Genomic DNA, 20,627 nt, shown 5'->3' with positions numbered 1-20,627 from the left:
AAGTGCCTGAAAAGCCGGGCAAGGTGCCCCCCCCAATTTTCATAGGAAATTTCCCCCTTTTACTTTATAAACGTGTGGGTCGTGGCCCCGCGCCCCATCCTTTCTCTTACGGGAGCAAACATAATTTATAACTGCTGTCAAGACACCGTGGATCCTTTATCTGGCCAAATTTTAGGACAAAATATCCCGGGGGGGGGGGGGGACCCACATATTAGGACAAACGGTGATGTGCCGCTCTAATGGGTCACTTTTTCACACAAAAATCCCTAAACATGGGTCCCACTTTTAACAAAAACGACATTAAAATGGGTCCATTAAAAAAAAAAAACACCCGACAATTGTGGAAAAATGGGTCTTTTTATGAAATATTCCAAAATGACCCCTAATAGGAGGCTTGAGCGGCACACCCCTGTCCAAACCAAATTTGAGTATCCCCCCCCCCCCCGGCCGCGTTATTTTCTTCTGCGGCACAGATTGGTTTTTTTTTTTTTTTTTAGAGGTCTTGATTTAACCCTAACCCTAACCCTAACCGTAAGTCCCTAACCCTAAACTTTCCCATAGGCTCAACACGCACCTAACCCCAACCTTTTGCCGCCGAAAAAAAATAACGCCCCCCGGCCCGGGCACATATCATGGGCGATCGTAGGGGGCCTAGGAGAACAGTACTAAGTGCGGCAACCCTGGGTAAGGGGGTAAGCAAGGAATAATATTATTATTATCATCATCAACATTATTATTCTTATTATTTTACTATTATTATTATTTAATCATTGTCATCATTATCTTTATTATCACATTATTGTTATTTTCTTTTCTTTTTCAAAATCGTAGTAAACAAAAACCGGGGCCTAAATGTTTATGATACGTAGTGCATGGCTTAATCATCCGAAGTTAGTTATTAGTTTTCGCGCCACATGTGACAGGTAATATCATCACCAACCAATCCCATGCGTCGATCAACAGTACCGCCTAACCAAATGTATAAAATTGATTACCTGCCTAACTTTTCAATAATTATCAGCTTTAAACGTTTCCTCACAAACCCAGTGGCACCAATTTTCTGCGTGAATGGGAATATTCTGACACACATTGGATTCCAAATTTTATTTTTTTATTCCTTGCATTAGAATTTGTGTAAAATATGAATATAAATCTTTTTAAATTACAAATAAGTAACATTCAAGTTACACCAGACTTGGGAGAGCCTGAAAATGTACTGCATTGTGGGTAAACAATAACCACGCGGACAGCTCGTGGTACGATCTCATTGCCAGGGACTTGAAAATTGGGACTCCTTGCGGACGAAGATTTCGAGAGGAAATTTGTCGAAAAACCACGACATTTCAAGATGGCAGGACTGCCACAAGATGTTGTCCAGCAACAACATAACCAGGCAATTCTTGTGCAACAACAGCCGCAATTTGAAGTGACAGAACCGGTTGTAGTCCAGCAACAACAGCAGGTTGTTCGTCGCTTCGATCCTGAAGCCCACGAATTGCACAAAGATTTCCGTCTGACGCGTTACACCGAGTTGAAAGGATGAGGGTGCAAGGTCCCTCGGGAGGCTCTGCTCAACCTCCTGAAGGGACTCGAACCGAATGAAGGGGAACAGGGACAGGGAGATAATGCAGAATACATGCAAGTCCAGTCCGGTGTCCCCAAATTCGGTAAGTATCTTCCTAGACGAGTGTGTATGAAGTGATACATGTTCACATAGTTGCACAGTTAAACTGCTGTCGTGTGGCAGCAGTGGTGCATTACCATTCTTTTCAATCTTGTCAAGAGAAGAGCAGTTTTGTCATTTAAATATCGATATTCTCATAATTATTGAAATAACATAATCTATCAGTGTGGTATGCTTGAAGTAAATTGTTTCAGCATGTTAGAAGAAGGGTTGTAATTCTTAAATTCTGCAGAAAAATCATACAGTGATGTGTCAAATGAGCCTGAGATGTGACAAAGATTGGCGTGGGATGCTGTGGGCTAATTTACATATTATGAATATGCATGAATATGCATGAGGGATGACCGGTACCCTGGCTGGCTGGCCTGGGTTGTGATGAGCTGAGGTCTCTGATGGGTTTGCTCCTTTCTAATACAAAAATAATATTCCTTTGATTGCTACATTGTATGAATTGTATCACTGATTATTGATAAAATCAGAATATTTTCTGTAAATATTTGACTGGATAGAGTTTTACTTATACTGGAAATTGCGCTGAGCCGGAGTCCGGACTCTTCTGTTTTGCTTTTGTTTTGTTTTTGTTCTTTTTTTAAAACATCTCTATTGTTCCTTCTTCTTTTTTCGTTTTTGATTTGTAGTTGATGTTTTTTTTTTAATGTGACACATTGAAACAAAGAGCATAATTCAAATACTGTCTATAGATCTTGAAGTAGACTGCCATTTATATGAGCTGAGATTGAGAATCTCTTCTTCCACTTTCTGTCTCAAGAAAGATGGTCACAGACATTTACTAATTTGAAGAAAAAATAATCAAGTGATTAAAAAGGAAAGAAAAGAATTGTATTTATTTCATACATGTAGTGTTCAACAAGAATCCTTTTGAACAAATAGTAAGATGACCAAACTTTGACCCAAGAGTATGGTCAGAAATAATCAGAAATGTTTTATGTAATTATTTTGTTCACTGAAAGTCTAAATGAAAAATTGTTTACTAACAATTTTGCAATGGTTGACATTATTATTGTTAAAGGTACTAGGGTCTATGTCCCATTTGCAGGCCAAAAAAATGAAAAGGTTAAATTCCAACGGCATTTGAAAGATAATACTAATTTAGAACTTCCCTAAAAAAGGTGGGGCTTGAAAATGTCTTCAAGTTGGAAAATAACGACTATTAGTTGTCAAATCGACTTAGGAGCTATAGAGCCAATAAGTAATAGTCTTGATTTTCAGACCATTGTACCGAATGGTCATACGTTTTATGCTGCGCAAAGATTCAATCAGTTTAATTTTTGTTTTGAACATTCCTGTGCTAATTGTTTCCTTCATACCTGTTTTGATGTGATTACAGGTATTGGTATGGACTGCAGTGTGACACCCCTACGTCATGGCGGTCTGTGCCTTGTACAAACTACAGATTTCTTCTTTCCTCTTGTTGATGACCCCTACATGCAAGTAAGTCTCTGGACATTCTGGACTCCGTTTTTAAAAAAAAAAATTATTAGTCACTCATTTTGGAGAGTATTGAGATATTAATGGGACCACAAATTTATTAATTTTTTGAATGCACTATTGACTTTCAAAAGGAAATTCATTTTGATGGGCGATGTTAGAGACCTAACATGATTTACTGGTGAAAATTGTACAGTATTACATACATGTACGAGTAATTTATCTCTTGAAAGCTTTAAAAAAAAAAAGCTGTGGTAAAGGTAAAAAGAAAGAAAAAAAGATGAACAAAATATGGAGAACTGAATGCAAGTATATTATAATACTTTGATTGAGTCACTGTTTGGAAATGTTACTTGTTCTATAGTATAGGCAATGGCTAGTCCAAAAACTGTTCATGATAAATTATTAATATTAGGTTTTTTTCTTTACAATTATTTTATACCAGGGTGTTAATAATGTTTTTGCCTGTTTGCATAATTATCACTAATTTACCCATCATTGTTGTCTTCTTTCTTCCCTATGACAATAGGGCCAAATTGCCTGTGCTAATGTTTTAAGTGATTTGTATGCGATGGGAGTGACAGAATGTGACAACATGCTTATGTTGCTGGGAGTACCCAAGGCTTTCACCGATAAGGAACGAGATGCTATCATGCCCCTCATCATGAGAGGCTTCAAGGTATGAGAAATCTCCAGTTTTAATCAAAACTTCAACATGGCTGTGACCACTTTTTATCACTCATTGACTCATGGACTTTTTATAGATATGTATGGGAATGAAGCCTATACTATTATGAAAAGAATTATACTAAGTTGATGGTATTGAGGGAAGGTATGAATAAAATTAGATAATGGTGCCAAGTCAAGTCAATCCAAAGTTTTTCCAGGTACAAAATAAATATTAAAAAAAAAACGATTTTGTAAATTGCCTCATGCTTTGCATGACTCAGTTGATTTCTAGAACATACAAGGTACTGATTGGTTCAATTTATGCTCACACGTACAGTTCCTTTTGCCTGTGAAACATACCTCAAGGTGATCAAGCAATATGACAGTCAATAGATTTATTTCCTAGCAATCAAAATGATAATTGATTATAATCCTGCTTCGTCAACCACTTTCAGGTTAACCCCACTAATCAAAAGCCTATACCTAGCATCGGATTTGATTTAGTAAATGGGCCTTTGTTTACGGGTCATAGATCTAGAAAGTTTCAATCAGAGAATCAGAAAGTGTATTTTTGCTCTTATCCTCTAATCTAGGACAAAGCCGCAGAAGCTGAGACATCTGTGACTGGTGGCCAGACAGTTATCAACCCATGGTGTCTTGTTGGTGGTGTAGCTACATGTGTATGTCTACCAACAGATATTGTGAGGTAATGGCAATTTGTAGGTATTGATAAAATCAGGGTTCCAACCAAAAGACCCATTTTTACAGAAAGCACATGAGATTAACCTTTCTTCACATAGTCAATAAAGAACAGAGGGTCCTCCTACCCTCCCCCACCTTCCCAGAAATGTCATGATTGCTTCAAATGCAATATGTAAGCTTCAATTGTACAGCCTTCAACATTTTTGTTTCAAGACTGTCTAAGAGAGGTTTAACTACATGTATATGCGTGATAGTATAGATTCAAGAGAATGTCATGTTCAAAGAATATCATAATAGAAATATTGGATTGGTTTTCAAATGACCTCATATTTGAAAAGTGACAAAAAGTAGCCAAAATATTTTGATCAACTTTCATGCCACATATTTGCAGTTACATTACCTATATCTGTGCGCAGTACGTGTGATTTTCAGCAAGATTAAGTAAATTTCTTGTCATTTTAATGATTCCAAAACATTGATATTCACCAATTCCTCAGTACTACATAAATCTGTCTTTCCACTTAAAACAGCCCACCCAAATCCAACAAGAACCGTACGTTGATCAATTTCACATCTTTAATTTCCTCCTCTTAATAGCCCCAACAATGCTGTGGTTGGTGATGTCCTGGTGTTGACCAAGCCTCTAGGTACCCAGATAGCCGTTAATGCCCACCAGTGGTTGGACCAGCCGGAGAAATGGAAGAAGATCCAGTCTGTGGTATCACCTGAGGAGGTGGAGAGGGCTTATCAAGAGGCCATGTACAACATGTCACTCCTCAACAGAACCGGTAAGAAGGATAGCATGTGGGTCATTCTACTCTGACAACACCCTCTATTATATTATCTATAATTAGTTTCCTATTTTGTTTTATTTGTTTGATCAGTTGATATTTTCTCTTACACTTTATTCTTTGGAGGATGTGATAAAGATCATTTGAGGTTTTCTATTTTTTCCAGTCTATTGCTCACCGTTAGTAAAACATGAACATATTTCCTGAAATATACCACCTTCCAATAAGTGTAAGTACATAAAAATTATTGAATCCTTTTACACATTAAGCTTATGTGACCACAGCACCAGATGTCATTTGGCTATTTATTGCTATTTGCTGTTGATTGAATGGATGAATGAATGCATTTGTATACCTACATTTTGGGAGATGTCTTTTGCAACTTGCCTTAAGTTTTGATACAGTCAACATTGCAATTGATATCACATCTACTTCTCTGTGCTTACCTTTAGCTGCCTCACTGATGAGGAAATTCAATGCCCATGGATCGACTGACGTGACTGGTTTTGGAATCCTAGGCCATGCCAAAAACCTGGTGGAGAATCAGAAGAACGAGGTACGCTTTGTCATCCACAACCTGCCCGTCATCGCAAACATGCAGAACGTTGCCAAAACCTGCGGAAATCAGTTCCAGCTGCTTCAGGGCTACTCTGCTGAAACATCAGGTAGGTTGATTTACAATATAAGTTTGGTAAGATAGCATATCCATCCCCATTATTCAAGATATCACCCTGGAACTTCAAATGCACTAAGTGCATTTGGTGAGAGGAATGCTTTTATATCTAATTTGCATTTAGCGAGCAAATGCAATTAGAGTTCATCCCTATTCCCTTTATGGGTCTCGGTAGTCAAAAAAAAAATTTTGCCAAACTTGACAACTATATACTTATGAGTTCAGTCATTTTCTTTATTATACTTAAAATAATGTTTTCGCAAGGCTCTGTGTAGTTTTGGAAGCAAATTGCCCACAACACCACTTTTACTTTAGAATATTGTGAAATACTTGTCAGATTTATGTTGGTTTGCATTTACACAATATTGAGAAAAGAAAAAGATGAAGTTGAGTAACAACATATTCTTACAGCCCATAGTTCCTATGAGATGCAATTCTCAGTTTTTCTTTTGGTACTATTGCAGGTGGTTTGCTGATCGCTTTCCCTCGTGAGCAGGCTGCTGCATTCTGTCGTGAGATGGAGAAGAGCACTGGCCACACAGCTTGGATCATTGGCATAGTAGACAGGGGTTCACGCACCGCGCAAATCATCGAGAAGCCTCGTGTTATAGCCGTCACCACCAAGATGAATTAGGACATTGAGAGGAAAAGTGTACACAGAAGAATGTGCAACACGGCGAATTCCATTCTTTTGTGATTTGAACACTGATATTTAACATCAATGAACAGTGACCATGTGCTGGTGCATATTTTTAATCGGGTTCTTCTGAGGCTTCAGTGGCGGAATCCAAGATGAGAAATAATTATGTTTTGAGAAATGGCTCCTGCATTATTCAATTGACCAGGAGGCATCCAATAGATCAATCAATCCTCATGGTTGTTAGTCCTTAAAAATATGAGGTATAAATGTTTTGAAGTTCCTGGCGAATGAAATTATGAATTCTGTAATTCTGACTATTTCTACTCTTGAGGTGAGTTAATAATTTGAGTAAGCAATCAGAAAATAATGTAAGTCACCCTTGCACTAATAGCATCATTTTGTTTAATGAGAAATTCTTCAGAAATCTTAATATAGCTTGTTTACTCATCACCTCATTTTCAATATACTGTACAATTTGCACTGTTAAAGTTCTTGTCAATGCTGCTATACAATTTTCAAATATCTGTCATTCTAATTTCTGTCATTAACATTGACATGACACATGTTGTGACGTTACAGTAGTTAAGTTCAAGTTCAGGTGAACATCTAACATTAATTAATGGAACTTCATGAGATCCTGATAGAATCGAGGCCTGTAAAAAAATATGGCATACCAGTCAGATCTGAGCCAAAAATAAACTGAGTTATTTTTCTGGGAAAGTGATGAAAAGTGAAACTAAAGGAATGATCATAATGAAGAAAAAGAGGAAAAGATGATCTAGTGATTATTAAAATTTCATAGCAGATAACTGTCATTTTAAGCTGAATACATTTAGGCAAAAATCATCTATCTAATCACATGTACGTATAGTCATATTGCATGTAGTGAACTTCTAATTGCCATTTGATGTCTATTTGGGGGTCAAAATAACATATCATTTGGCAAAACATTCCAATGGACAAAAATATGTTATAATTGCTTCTTAACTGTCCTTTATAATTCTTGTTTTCGTATAATCTAGTTGCTGTTATGCAGACACAACCGTAAACTCATTTCCTTTCCCTCGAGTTGAGTGCATAGTGATTATATCCAATGCATTTTTAGCTCTTTTGTGTCTTAAAGATTTTTGTTGAACTTATTGAATGGAGTGGATAATTGTTCCCCCTCAAGCTGGCCTGCATGCTAATTGGTCCGGGTATTGAGCAAACACTGGAGTACAATTGCATGCATGCTCTGATTCAAAAGCTTTTGGGTCTCCATCACATTTCACCGCTGCTTGGCCTAGCTCTACATGAAGCTGCATCCGTAAACCAACCGGGATGGATTTCTCGGGTGGGGCGATGTGGTGGATCTCTTTCTCGAGCTTGTGCCAAGCCTGGTGATGTGATGCAGATTAGGTTCCTATCTTTCCCTCCTTATTATGTTTTTGTATTTTTTCCTTTTTACTTTTTTGAAAATCTGTTTCATTTTCCAGAAATCATTGCGAAATGTCCAGCTTACACTTTTCATTGCATTGCAGATCATTCAGCATTACAGTTCAATAAAAACTTCATGTATTGCTGTCAATATCTTTGTGAATGTGTGTGTGTCTGGTTCTACTGTGCTACTTTGTTCATACCATTTGCTCTACCGTCTCATAACACAATACTATTAAGGTTTGCATCATACATCATAGTCATACCCATGGCTTTTTATGCCTCCTTTACGAAGTAGCCGGAGGCATTATGTTTTTGGGTTGTCCGTATGTCCGTCCGTATGTCTGTACGTCCCGTTCTCGTCTTGGTGGTGACGGCAATAACACGAGGCTTCTCGATGATATATGCGAGTGCGTGAACCCCTGTCTACAATGCCAACAATCCAAGCTGTGCAGTCATGTATGTATCTTGCAGAGTTAATGAATTGATTAGATTTTGGGGTCACGAGGTCAAGGGTCACAGTGCTCATTATGTATTCTAAAATAGCTTGTGATCGCGTTATCTCAAGAACCGATTGATTGATCCCTGCCAAACTTATGTCATGTATGTATCTTGCTGAGCCAATGAATCGATTAGATTTTGGGGTCAAAGGTCATGGGGCTCATTATATATGCAAAAATAGCTTGTGATCACATTATTATTAGAACCGATGGACGGATTACCATCAAACTCAAGACCTGATGTATGTTGCAAAGCCAATAAACTGATAAGATTTTAGAGTCATGAGGTCAAAGATAAAGGAGATAAAGGGGATAAAGGTCATACATTTATATGTAAAACTAGATTGTAATCACAATATTCTGAGAACCTGTTGGATTACAATTAAACTTTAATATGAACAATTGCTTCTGTTTTAGTTTGTGAAATCGCTCTATGGCGGAGGCATCATTTCCGACTACACGCAGTCAAAGTTCCATCTAGTTTTATAATACATGACTAGGTTAACAATATAGGAGAGTTATAAAACAGAAATAATTGTCACATCACATTTTATGTCATCCACATTCTTTCAAGCACACGCATCTTCATACATCATACTTATTTCACATGTTATTTTGCATATTATATAAATATCTATCCAAACATAGTAACCAAAAATAATATTTACTCTTGGTGGAATTTATAAGTATTCTCCACCAAACAACATGTATACACAAATATTTTAAAACGTCGGAGAATGAAAAGTTTGTCACTTTACTAACGATCTCTATTGAAATGACCAGGTTTTCTTTGATTTAATGGGGTTTACATATATATTTGCATTAGTGAGCAGACTTTTGCTGATTTTAAAAATGTTCACCCTATTTAATCAACCAATACACGCCTGAAAGATTGAACAGAGATTTCTACCTTGTTAATCAACGCATCCTATGAAGCAGTGCTTGGGAAAACGCTCAGTGCGTACCAACACAGCTGATAAACTCACATGCAGTGATTTAATGCGGTAGTAATTTCATATTTTTGTATGTATTTTGATGATATTTCTAGCCAATAATTATGTGTAAATAACTGCAATGTTTCAATTGTTATGAAGAAAAATAAAATTGAGAATTGACATGAAAATTTCCTTTGGTGATGTTTAATGTCACAGGTGTGGGATTTACGTTTGAACTCGACTAACCAAGTCCATTTGCAAAAGGAAATAAATATACACAGAATGACAGAATCTGGACACCGTTAAAGGTTTCACTATACCGTATACCATATTGAAATATTTGTAATACCAGTGGCGGATCCAGGGGGCCCGACCCGACCCCCCCCCCCCCCTTGAGAAAAAAAATCATGTAAAAACACGTGATTCCCCCCCCCCCTCCCCCACTGAGCGACTGTTCGGCCTGCGCGATTTTCAAATTTTCGGGAGCAAAAAAAAAATAATGCTCTCTACTACCCCCCTCCCCCCTCCCCCGCAGCGTTAAAAAGCAACGAGCTAGCGCGAAGCGCAAAAGTGCAAAAAAAGAAGTAGTAAGTGGGAGAGAGAGATAATGAGGGACAGAGAGGATACAGGCGCGTAGCCAGGGGGCGGTTGGGGTGGTCGCCCCCCCCCCCCCCCCCGAAAAAAAAAACGCTGGCCAAAAAAGAGAGAGAGAGAGAACTAGAAATGAAGATGACGTTGGAAGAAAAAGGATTAAGAGTTGAGAACGGCACAACGAATCGTCTTCTTTCTCTAATAATTTAATGAAACGTCAAAAAAACTGAATTTAGACAAGGATTAAGAGTCGAGAACGGTACAACGAATCATTTTCTTTATTAATAATGAAACGTCAAAGCTTCCGCGCGGGAGGGGGAGGGGGGAACTGAATTCAGACAAGGATTAAGAGTCGAGAACGGTACAACGAATCGTCTTCTTTCTCTAAAACTTTAATGAAACATCAAAGCTAATTCCCCTCCCTGCATATTCTGGTGGAAGGGTAAAGGTTTATGAGGGACCAGTACCATGCAGCAGAGGAGAAATATAACCTAAATCCCAATATTTTGTTATCTTCCATTACGGACAGATTTCTTGGGGTTTTTCCATTATAATTGAATATTTCTGCTTCCATTTAAGACAATTTTATATGAATGATCAACCCTCATCCAATTTCTCAGTGCCTTCCTAGAAACTGCCGACTCCATTTGTGAAAAAAATACAAATGGTTTAAAGGTAAAGACCAGTTATGGTCATGCGACTGAATTGTGAAAGAAACGTTGTGGAATCGATCAGAAAAGGTTGATCATCTAGCATCTAGCATCTGCAAGGTTCTGGAATCATCAAAATGATAAGAAATTTGGCCCATTCTTCGTAAAGTTACAAGCACTATACACAGAAAGATGTATATGGGACTACCCTATATCTCTCACAGGACCATGAGAGAAACAAATTTACCAAATATGAATTAGTAGGCGGTTTCCCGGCAAATTTGTTATCATCATGTATTAGTCAAAACATATTCTTTCACATGATTGGTAATGAGAGCTTCCATTTCATTTTTTGAAATTGGGGCGTTACCAATACTGGTCTTTACCTTTAACATATCTTTGTAGACTACATGTATTCGGAAGAAAAAAGGAAACAAAACAAACATCTGTTTAGCAGACTGGAACCAGACTGGGCGTCAATGGTCAAATTGGACTACAATCTACAAATAAATACAACCAACAACTAGCTTGGCAAAGTTCTTCAAGTTCAGTGGTACGTTTACATGCACCCGACTGTGAGCATCCACAGTGCAGTGTAGTCCAAAAGACTATAGCCTACCATAAATTTTGAACAACTAAACAAAAGACCATGATTCGAGCTTTCGTGAACTTCTCTCATCTGCGATCGATTAGACTTAGAAGTATGGTTTTTTCACCGAAATACATGCGGATCTCGAAGGTTTTACACTGGAAAACTAGGTGGGAGCTCGAGCTTCTTCTCGCACTCACGAAGTTCAACATTTGATGGTCATCGCAGCCGAAACTTTCCCGAGGCGAGGTGAGTAGGACACAGTTTAGGTGTGTGTGTGTCATAGAGATATATACTACTAACACTATCTCTATGGTGTGTGTGCTGTAGCTGTCGTGTATGGCACGCCTTTAGAGAAACAAATAAATATATGCGACACTTTCAAAAAATATATTTCACTCAAATGTATATATTCGACAATGTAAGAAAACATTGATTTGACAAGAATTTTATTCGACATAAATTTCATTCGACACATTGTTCGTCAAAACTTGTATTTGTCAAAAAATTTATTCGACAAAAATTTCATTCGACACAAATTTTATTCACGGAAGCACTTCCCCCTCTATTTTCTCCCTCTTCTTTCTCGTTATTGGTACCACCCATAGAGATATAATATCTCTATGGTACCACCTCATCATTTGACCTTATATTTACTTTTGATTGTAATTTGTTATTATTGTTGGGGGGGGGGGTAGTCCTCGACTACCCTTTCTACCTTTGCTGATTTGTTTCTATTTCAAACATAAATTGGAGTCGTTTTATTGCATGTATATGTATTTGATTTTATGTATTTTTCTATGTTTGGCATTTGTGGAGAAATACATTGAATTGCATTGAAGTTCAATGGACTTCTTTCAAAAGAGTATGTATACAGTATATGTATGAGTATATTACCTACTTTATTAATTATTAACAGTGAGTAGGATTGTTTGCATGAGGATGATGAGAAGAGGGAGGGCATACTGATGTAGACTGGAATTGAATGGATAGGGGATAGTGGTGGTGGTGGGGGGGGGGGGGGGGATGGCGTTATTGGAATATAAAGGAGTGTATATTACCTACTTCGTTTCCACATACCTCCCAACCCCCCCCCCCCCCCCCCCCCAATCCACTAGCTCTTTACCCGGGTCGACTAGATTATACTATGCCCACACCTTCATTTCGTCCTAAAACAATCTATATAGGAAATGAAAAAGTGAACAAAGTAGGTAATAGACACGAATTTGTGCCCCCTTAACGCCCCCCCCCCAACAAGCCCCTTACCATCCAGACTACATGACTTTGCCCTCCCTCTTCTCATCTCTCATCACCCTCAAACAATCCTGCCCACTGTTCATTGACCAGAGGCTATATAGGCCGCGACGTGGATCTATAGTCTTCGTATCGTAAACGCGCCTGTTGCGCGATCGTGCACGGTGCAGGTTTAGTTGTGTAAAGTATCGCATGTATTCTGGGTGAGTCGAACAGCTTTTTTTGAGACGAATAACTTTTTTGAGACGAATAACTTTTTTGTGGCATGCAGAATAAAATTTGTGTCGAATGAAATTTTTGTCGAATAAAATTTGTGTCAAATGAAATTTTTGTTCAATAAAATATGTGTCGAATAAAATGTGTCGAATGAAATTTTTGTCGAATAAAAGTTTTGTCGAATAAAAGTTTTGTCGAATAAATTTTTGTTGAATACATTTTTTGATAAATACAATTTTTGACGAACAATGTGTCGAATGAAATTTATGTCGAATAAAATTCTTGTCAAAAAAACTTGTCAAATGTCTTTTGAAGGTGTCAAATATATAAATTTGAGTGAAATAGTGTCGCATATATTTATTTGTTTCCCTAAATGCGTGACATAGTCGTGAGTCATGTAAAAGGCCAAGGGTCAGGAACCCAACACAAATCTGTCTGCTCGGAGGCAGTTTTTAAATTATGGTCACTCATCCATGCCATGGGGTCAGGGCAGGGAAAAATTAATATTTATTTTTCGGGGGCTACTTTTCAAGCTTGCCTGCATAAAAATTACTCTCTAATTCTAAAAATTGTTTTGCATTGAACTCTAAATTACGCCGGGGCTCTTTTCTGATTTTCGGGGGCTCTTTTGGGCATTTCGAGGGGAAATTCGCCCTGAGCCCCCGTGTATTTTTTTCACTGGGTCAGGGTCATGTATCTGGAATAAGGCTATACGTATAACTTATAAGCTTGAAGTTGTTTACTATTTATAGCTTGCTTGTATACTTTTTATGCCCATATTAAATAAGAAGAAAAGGTGAGAGTAGATATGGAAGCCGAATTTTATGCATTAAGACCCCATTTTCTATCATTAACTACTCTATAAGTTGACACCAAAACTTTAAAAATATTAGTTCCACCCAGTTCTTATATTAAATAACAAACACAGTGATTGAAGGTAAAGACCAGTTTTGGAAACGCCCCGGCCCCCTCTCAAAGAATGAAATGGAAGCTCTTTTTACCGGTACCAATCATGTGAAATATGTTTTGACTAATACGTGATGATACAAATTTTGCCTAATTGATATACACGCGATATCTATCAGGTCCAAATAGATACGCGTATATCTATTTGGACCTGATAGATATCGCGTAGTCCCATATACATCTTTCTGTGTACAGTGCTTGTAACTTTACCAAGACTCCATGGGCCAGAATCTTGCAGTACACACCAATAATATGCTAGATGATCAACCTTTCAGTCTGATCGATTCCACAACGTTTCTTTCACAATGCAATCACTTGACCATAACTGGCCTTTATCTTTAATCCTCCATAACCTTGCACTATGCCAATAACAAAGGTCAAGTTAGAATCATGGAGATATAAGATAGATATCTCCATGGTAGAATATATAAGTCTTTATCTCGTATACTGGGCACTAGAATCACGAGAACGGTACAACGAATCGTCTTCTTTCTCCAATGATTTAATGAAACATCAAAGCTTCCGCGCTTTGCGCGGTGGCAAGGGGGGGGGGGGGGGGGGGGGGGGGACTGAATTCAGACAAGGATTGAGAGCCGAGAACGGTACAACGAATCGTCTTCTTTCGCTAATAACTTAATGAATCGCCAAAGCTTCCGCTCTTTGCGCGGGAGGGGGGAACTGAATTCAGACAAGGATCAAGAGTGATTATGTGATTAAACGTCAAAGCTTACGAGCTTCGCGCAGGAGGGGGGGGGGGGAGAGGACAACGGAATTCAGACAAGGATTAAGAGTCGAAAACAGTACAACGCATCGAATTCTTTCTCCAATGATTTAATAAAACTTCAAAGCTTCCGCACTTTGCGCGGGAGGGGGAGACTGAATTCAGACAAGGATTAAGAGTCGAAAACGGTGCAACGAATCGTCTTCTTTGAATTCAGACAAGGCCTAAAGAGTAATTATGTAATGAAACGTCAAAGCTTACGCGCTTCGCGAAGGAGGGGGAGAGGACAACGGGAATTCAGACAAGGATTAAGAGTCGAAAACTATACAACGCATCGCCTTCTTTCTCTAATGATTTAAAGAAACATCAAAGCTTCCGCGCTTTGCGCGGGTTCAAGGGGGGGGGGGGGGACTGAATTCAGACAAGGATTGAGAGTCGAGAACGGTACAACGAATCGTCTTCTTTCGCTAATAATTTAATGAATCGTCAAGCTTCCGCGCGGATCGAGGGACAACGGAATTCAGACAAGGCGAAAACAGTACAACGCATCGCCTTCTTTCTCCAATGATTTAATAAAACGTCAAAGCTTCCGCGCTTTGCGCGGGTGCAAGGGGGGGGGGGGGACTGAATTCAGACAAGGATTGAGAGCCGAGAACGGTACACGAATCGTCTTCTTTCGCTAATAATTTAATGAATCGCCAAAGCTTCCGCTCTTTGCACGGGCGGGGGTAACTGAATTCAGACAAGGATCAAGAGTAATTATGTGATGTAACGTCAAAGATTACGCGCTTCGCGCAGGAGGGGGTTTAAACATGCATAAAATTCATCTTTATGATATGAGGTAGCTTTGTATGGTAGACAAATTGTAATGCTTGGAATCTATAAGGTCATGAGGATCTTCTAGATTGGCAAGGTTGGTATGTTGCTTTTATTTGTTTCATTTTTATCGGTCTTTTCTGACCTTTTCCTCTATTGGTTTTAATTATTATAGTGCGATTAATTCAAAGGACCAAGCTGCTGCCACTTTGATGGTGCTATCAGTAGAGTGTGATTAAGCTTTTATGGTGTATCGAGTCTACATTTATCGATATGCCACTGTCAATTTTAGTATTAGTATTTCTTCCTGTATGAGCACAATTTTATTGGTATCTGCCTGGGCTTATGTGGGTTTACACTTCTGCGATTAGCTAGGACTGGTGTATCTTACGATGGGTGCAGTGGGATCTGTCAAAGTCGTCCTTGATGAGTGGTGAATTAAGGCTTAATGGTTAGATCGTCAATGTCTTCATTGGCCATTTCATTAAAACCATGGAGCTCTAGTCTCTTGTTTATTTCTTCCATTTAATACATAGACTTGTTACCACACCAAGAAAGATGTCTTCCACTGTACCAGCTGAATGGAGGAAATTTATCACAAATTTCAGGAGGCAAAGACAGAACAGGATGGCCTTGCCAAGATTTTCATTAACAAAGATCTTAGCTATGGAGAGTTCAACAAATTTGGTAAGGTCATAATAAGAAGAGCCACTTGATGTCCATTCAGGCGCGTAGCATGGGGCGGTGGGGGCAGTCACCCCCTCCTCCCCCCAAAAAAAGCGCCTGCCAAAAAAGAGAAAGAGAGAGCGAGAGAGGAGAAAAAAAGGAGAGGACGACCCGTAGGAAGGAAAAAGAGCAGACAAAGACTTATACGATACAATGAAGTGTCTTCTTTCTCTAATAATTGAATGATGTCAAAGCTTCCACGTTTCACGCGATAGGGGGAGGGGGGGGGGACTGAATCCAGACAAGGATTAAGAGTCGAGAACGTCCAATACTCGACTTCTTTCTCTAATGATACTTAATGAAACGTCAAAGCTTTCGCGCGGGAGGGGGAACTGAATTCAGACAAGGATTTGCTTTGCTTTGCGCGGAAGGGCCCATGGGGACTGAATCCAGACTTTAGAGTCGAGAACGGTCCAACGAATCGTTTTCTTTCTCTTATGATACATTATTTTAATGGGAGGGGAAACTGAATTCAGACAAGGAATAGGAGTCGAGAACGCACAACGAATCTTCATCTTTCTCTAATAATTTGATGAAACATCAAAGCTCCCCCCCCCCTAGGGAGCGCGCTTTGCGTGCCCAATACAACCCCCCCCCCCTAAAATTAAATCCTATAGCTACGCACTTGTGTCCATTTGATTTGTACTTTTAGGCACATGACATTGTATCGTTTACCTAGATTTTCAAACCTGAGAATTGACCATCAGCCTTAAAGCCCCAGTCCCATATAAAGCCGGACCAGCACGGACGAGCACGGACCACTCCGGACCATCCCGGACCATGGTCTGGGTGATCCGGGATGGTCCGGGATGTTTTGTTCAAAAAAGTGTGATGCTTTAAAAGCTACAGTCCCCATATACGTCCCGGACCGTCCCGGACCATCCCGGACCCCATCCGGGGTGATCCGGGATTCGGTCCGTGTTGACACCGTGTTGGCACCGGGGTGGTCCTGGATGGTCCTGGATGGTCCTGGGCGGTCAATAACTCACTCCCGGACTGCCACGGATCAACACGGACCGCCCCGGCGCCACTACGGATGACCCCGGACCCAGCACGGTGGCTACACGGATCACCCCGGATCAAACTATTGTCCCGGACCGTCCCGGACCACCCGGCAGTTTTTGACCGTCAAAAACATCCGGGGTCGACTCCCGGACCGCCCAGGACCATCCAGGACCATCCAGGACCATCCAGGACCATCCAGGACCACCCCGGTGCCAACACGGTGTCAACACGGACCGAATCCCGGATCACCCCGGATGGGGTCCGGGATGGTCCGGGACGGTCCGGGACGTATATGGGACTGTAGCTTAAGTGGTCTTTAAAAAAAATTATGAAGCAGTGGATAAAAATCAAAGTGATGGAAATCAAAGCAACTAAAGTCATCTTTGTTATACCAAAAGTTCCAAGTTTTCATTTTCCAAGTGGGACACATAATTATATCAGAAAGGAGATGAACATGTGAAATGGTATACATTTCTAACTTAATTTTCAAAATGTATAAATGGGAACAACATTAAGAACAAAGAGTTATTTCTTTCTGTATTCCGTAAATATCCGTGTATAAGACGCAATTTTTTGCCGCCGAAAAAAAAATCAGGGGGTACGTCTTATACACAGGTTAAAAAAATAAAAATAATAAATTAAAAGTTTCGATTTATGCCCCTCCACCTAGCTGGCGTTATACCTGGTAATGTTTCCCAGCTCAGTAATCGGTGTGTTGACTCACCGATCGGAAACTATAGAACAGTCTTGAACACTCAAATTTGTCTGTCACCTTGGTTTGAAAGTAATCGTTCTGATAGATCTCAATAATGTAGTTTATATAAATAATTCCTCCAATTTTTCTTCTATACACATGGCGTACCACAAGGTTCTACCCTAGGTCCTTTACTGTGTTTTAATTTACATTAATGATCTTACACATTCAACCGCACCTCGCGGTGAAATGAAAGTCCTTCCCGCGTGGGTTTTTTAACACGGACCTGGCTTGCTGTCGATTAAGTCGGCAAAATAAATTGGCCCAAAATTAGGGGTGCGTCTAATACACGGATATTTACGGTAATACATATTAAATATTATCAAGGTCTTAATATCCCTAAATATACTGGGAAAACCAGTTCTTAATATATGGCATTTCTTCATTTTCTTGCTGTTATACCATCATGTCAGTACTTTTGAGGATTATGAGCAGAGAGAGACATTGTCTCTGTAACGATAAGTGTTTGTTTTTAGCCACCTTTGTTGATTTTGTTCTATACATGATAAGTCTTGTCATGATATCTTCCACAGGGAAACTCAATCCATGGTGTATCTTCGACTACTGTGAAGCCAGTCTCAATCTCTTCCAACCAGACTTCACAGGCAATGAGCATTTATCATTGTTTGGCCGCAACGTCGAGGTTAATCTAAAGGAGGGCACTGAAGGCAGAATCCAAATTGACCAAGCCCTCAAGTTTAAAATCTGCTTGACTTACTTAGGGAAGAGTTCAGCGTATTGGGAAGCACAGTGCATGGATCTGAATACAGATGAAGAACTGGCAAACTATTGGATTCAGATGGTCACTGTGGATATGAAAGACCGTAAGCCAAAGCCATTTGCGTACTTGCTTGAGGACTTCTGTCCAAAGAATTTGCGAGAAGAGCCACCAAATGGTTTTGATCTCGAGTTCAAACCAGAGACAGCTTTCAAGCATGAGTTTGTTGTCAATTGGAGCGATACTGACTTCAATTCTCACTTGAATCAAGCTGATATGTGTCGAATGTGTGTAGACTGCGGCAGTTTTGCTGCAACGCAGAATTATTTTCTGCCTTCAGTTGTGAGTTGGTAGCTTATGATCTAAAAAGATGTTCGTTCATGTTCATGAAAGAAGCGCGCCCTGGAGAGAAGGTCCTGGTGGAATGCTGGGAATCTGAAGGGAGCCCTCTGGTGTTGAACTTTGCATTTTCAAAGGAGAATAAACTTATCACCATGATACAGTTGGAATACTTCTCAGGTGATGTTAATGCTGCTTCCAAGTTGTGAAATTGCACATCATGATTAAATTTATTTAATTTTGACTTATTTGTGATGAGAAAGAAATGAGCAGATGTGTAATTTCCACAAGTTATAAACTACGGTATACAGTCTGGGGTCAAGACTAGCAACTAATGAAAAACATAGGGAGATGTTAGTCGTCGAATTTGAGTTCGTTGATGTTAGTCCACTCAGTTTACTCAATCAGCTCTCTTTTGATTTCAATAATATGGTTAAAGAAAACCTCTCCCTAAAGATGAACTAGGTGTTCTGAAAAATAAGATGTATCAAGTTCCTTACGAAAATGTACAAGAGAAGAGATACATGTATATAAAATTATGAATGAAGGTATTCTTGGCATGATGTGATGCCTTTTCGCATGGCATGAGCGCAGCAATGTTCTTGAAAATGTGACGCACAGTTGAAGTTGTACATGTATCATGCACTAAGTTTTAGTTGAAAAGACTTTTTAAATCAATAACAAAACCTTTACTTTTCAATGAGGAAAAAATATAGCTGAATAGATATTTTACATAATATTTGGTGAAAGATAGATAACAGCCTACAGGGGAGCAATTGTAACTAATTCATTGAATAATACTAAAATATAGCTGTTGACAAATGTATTTCATTTATGAGAAACCTTCACCCTAGAAGAGGACCAACTTATTCATGAAATTTGCATTCTGGCAGTTGTAGTACAAAGGATATTAGCAGGTGTAGCTTCACATTCAGACTTTCCTTTCTTGATTAATGCAATTAATGTCCATTTACAATTTGTGCATTGAGTTGAGTTTAGAGTTTATTTTATTTATACACGGTAAAAGCCCGAAACAGTTCGCAGACTGGTTTCAATCAGGGCCGTGTCGATAAAAAACAACATAATCATGACATATAAACAAAAGTAATATAACAATGACAGATTCACAACCATAACACGACAATAATAGGAAATAAGCTAAAAACACTTTACTTAATTAGAACTATATTGGTAGACCCAAAAGATAAACAATTAAATAAGTTACACATATGATCATCATAATCTGTTTGCATATTTATATATATAAAGTAAAAACAAAAAGAAGTTTAACAAGATTATAAATAAGTTAAAAACATATTATGTATTCATGTTAAATATTAAATAATCAAACTTTAAAACAATAAACAAAAGAAAACACACATAATGTAGAATGTAGAAGTAAAATGAAGTATGGAATAATAATAAATACTTAAGAGCTTTATGAATATGGATCAGTTAAATTGTTTTTGTTTTTAAAGAGACAAAAACTGATAACGTATTGCAAAGATCATATTGCACACGAATAGACATTTAAAACATATTGCGTAGGAGTAATATAACATAAATAACAATGATAAATAGGTTGAAATTATGAGATAAAAATTGTATACAACTATAAAACCTTAAAAACAAACAACAACAAAGCTCTCTTAAACTCATAAGTTAGCCCCTCCCCACACACTTATTTCGTATTACGTCAGCTTTGCCTTAAAAATATTTAACGATTTAGCACCTTGTACTTCATGTGGCAAGTTATTCCATGTTAGGCCCCTCTATATTTAAAAGATCTTTTCATAGTCTCAGTCTTTGGTCTTATTGTTTTC

At 38.7% G+C, this 20,627-nt stretch overlaps 2 protein-coding genes across 2 annotated transcripts; both read left to right on the top strand.

The window, feature by feature from the left end:
- The first annotated feature begins 1,236 nt into the window (after positions 1-1,236).
- Positions 1,237-8,175, top strand: LOC115919141 (selenide, water dikinase-like). Its single transcript, XM_030972049.1, has 7 exons — positions 1,237-1,667; positions 3,033-3,136; positions 3,663-3,812; positions 4,396-4,508; positions 5,102-5,292; positions 5,748-5,960; positions 6,433-8,175. The coding sequence occupies exons 1-7, from the start codon at positions 1,637-1,639 to the stop codon at positions 6,600-6,602; spliced, it is 972 nt and encodes a 323-aa protein (XP_030827909.1). The 5' UTR covers positions 1,237-1,636; the 3' UTR covers positions 6,603-8,175.
- A 7,691-nt stretch (positions 8,176-15,866) lies between these two features.
- Positions 15,867-19,157, top strand: LOC115919525. The gene is made up of 2 exons (XM_030973577.1): positions 15,867-15,949; positions 18,281-19,157. The coding sequence occupies exon 2, from the start codon at positions 18,502-18,504 to the stop codon at positions 18,817-18,819; it is 318 nt and encodes a 105-aa protein (XP_030829437.1). The 5' UTR covers positions 15,867-15,949; positions 18,281-18,501; the 3' UTR covers positions 18,820-19,157.
- The last annotated feature ends 1,470 nt before the right edge of the window (positions 19,158-20,627 follow it).

This window comes from Strongylocentrotus purpuratus, unplaced genomic scaffold (assembly GCF_000002235.5).
Source record: "Strongylocentrotus purpuratus isolate Spur 01 unplaced genomic scaffold, Spur_5.0 spur5_scaffold_6, whole genome shotgun sequence".
In the NCBI taxonomy this organism is placed as follows: domain Eukaryota; kingdom Metazoa; phylum Echinodermata; class Echinoidea; order Camarodonta; family Strongylocentrotidae; genus Strongylocentrotus; species Strongylocentrotus purpuratus.
Note: the sequence above shows the minus strand (reverse complement) of the source record. Positions and strands in the feature narration are given on the sequence as shown.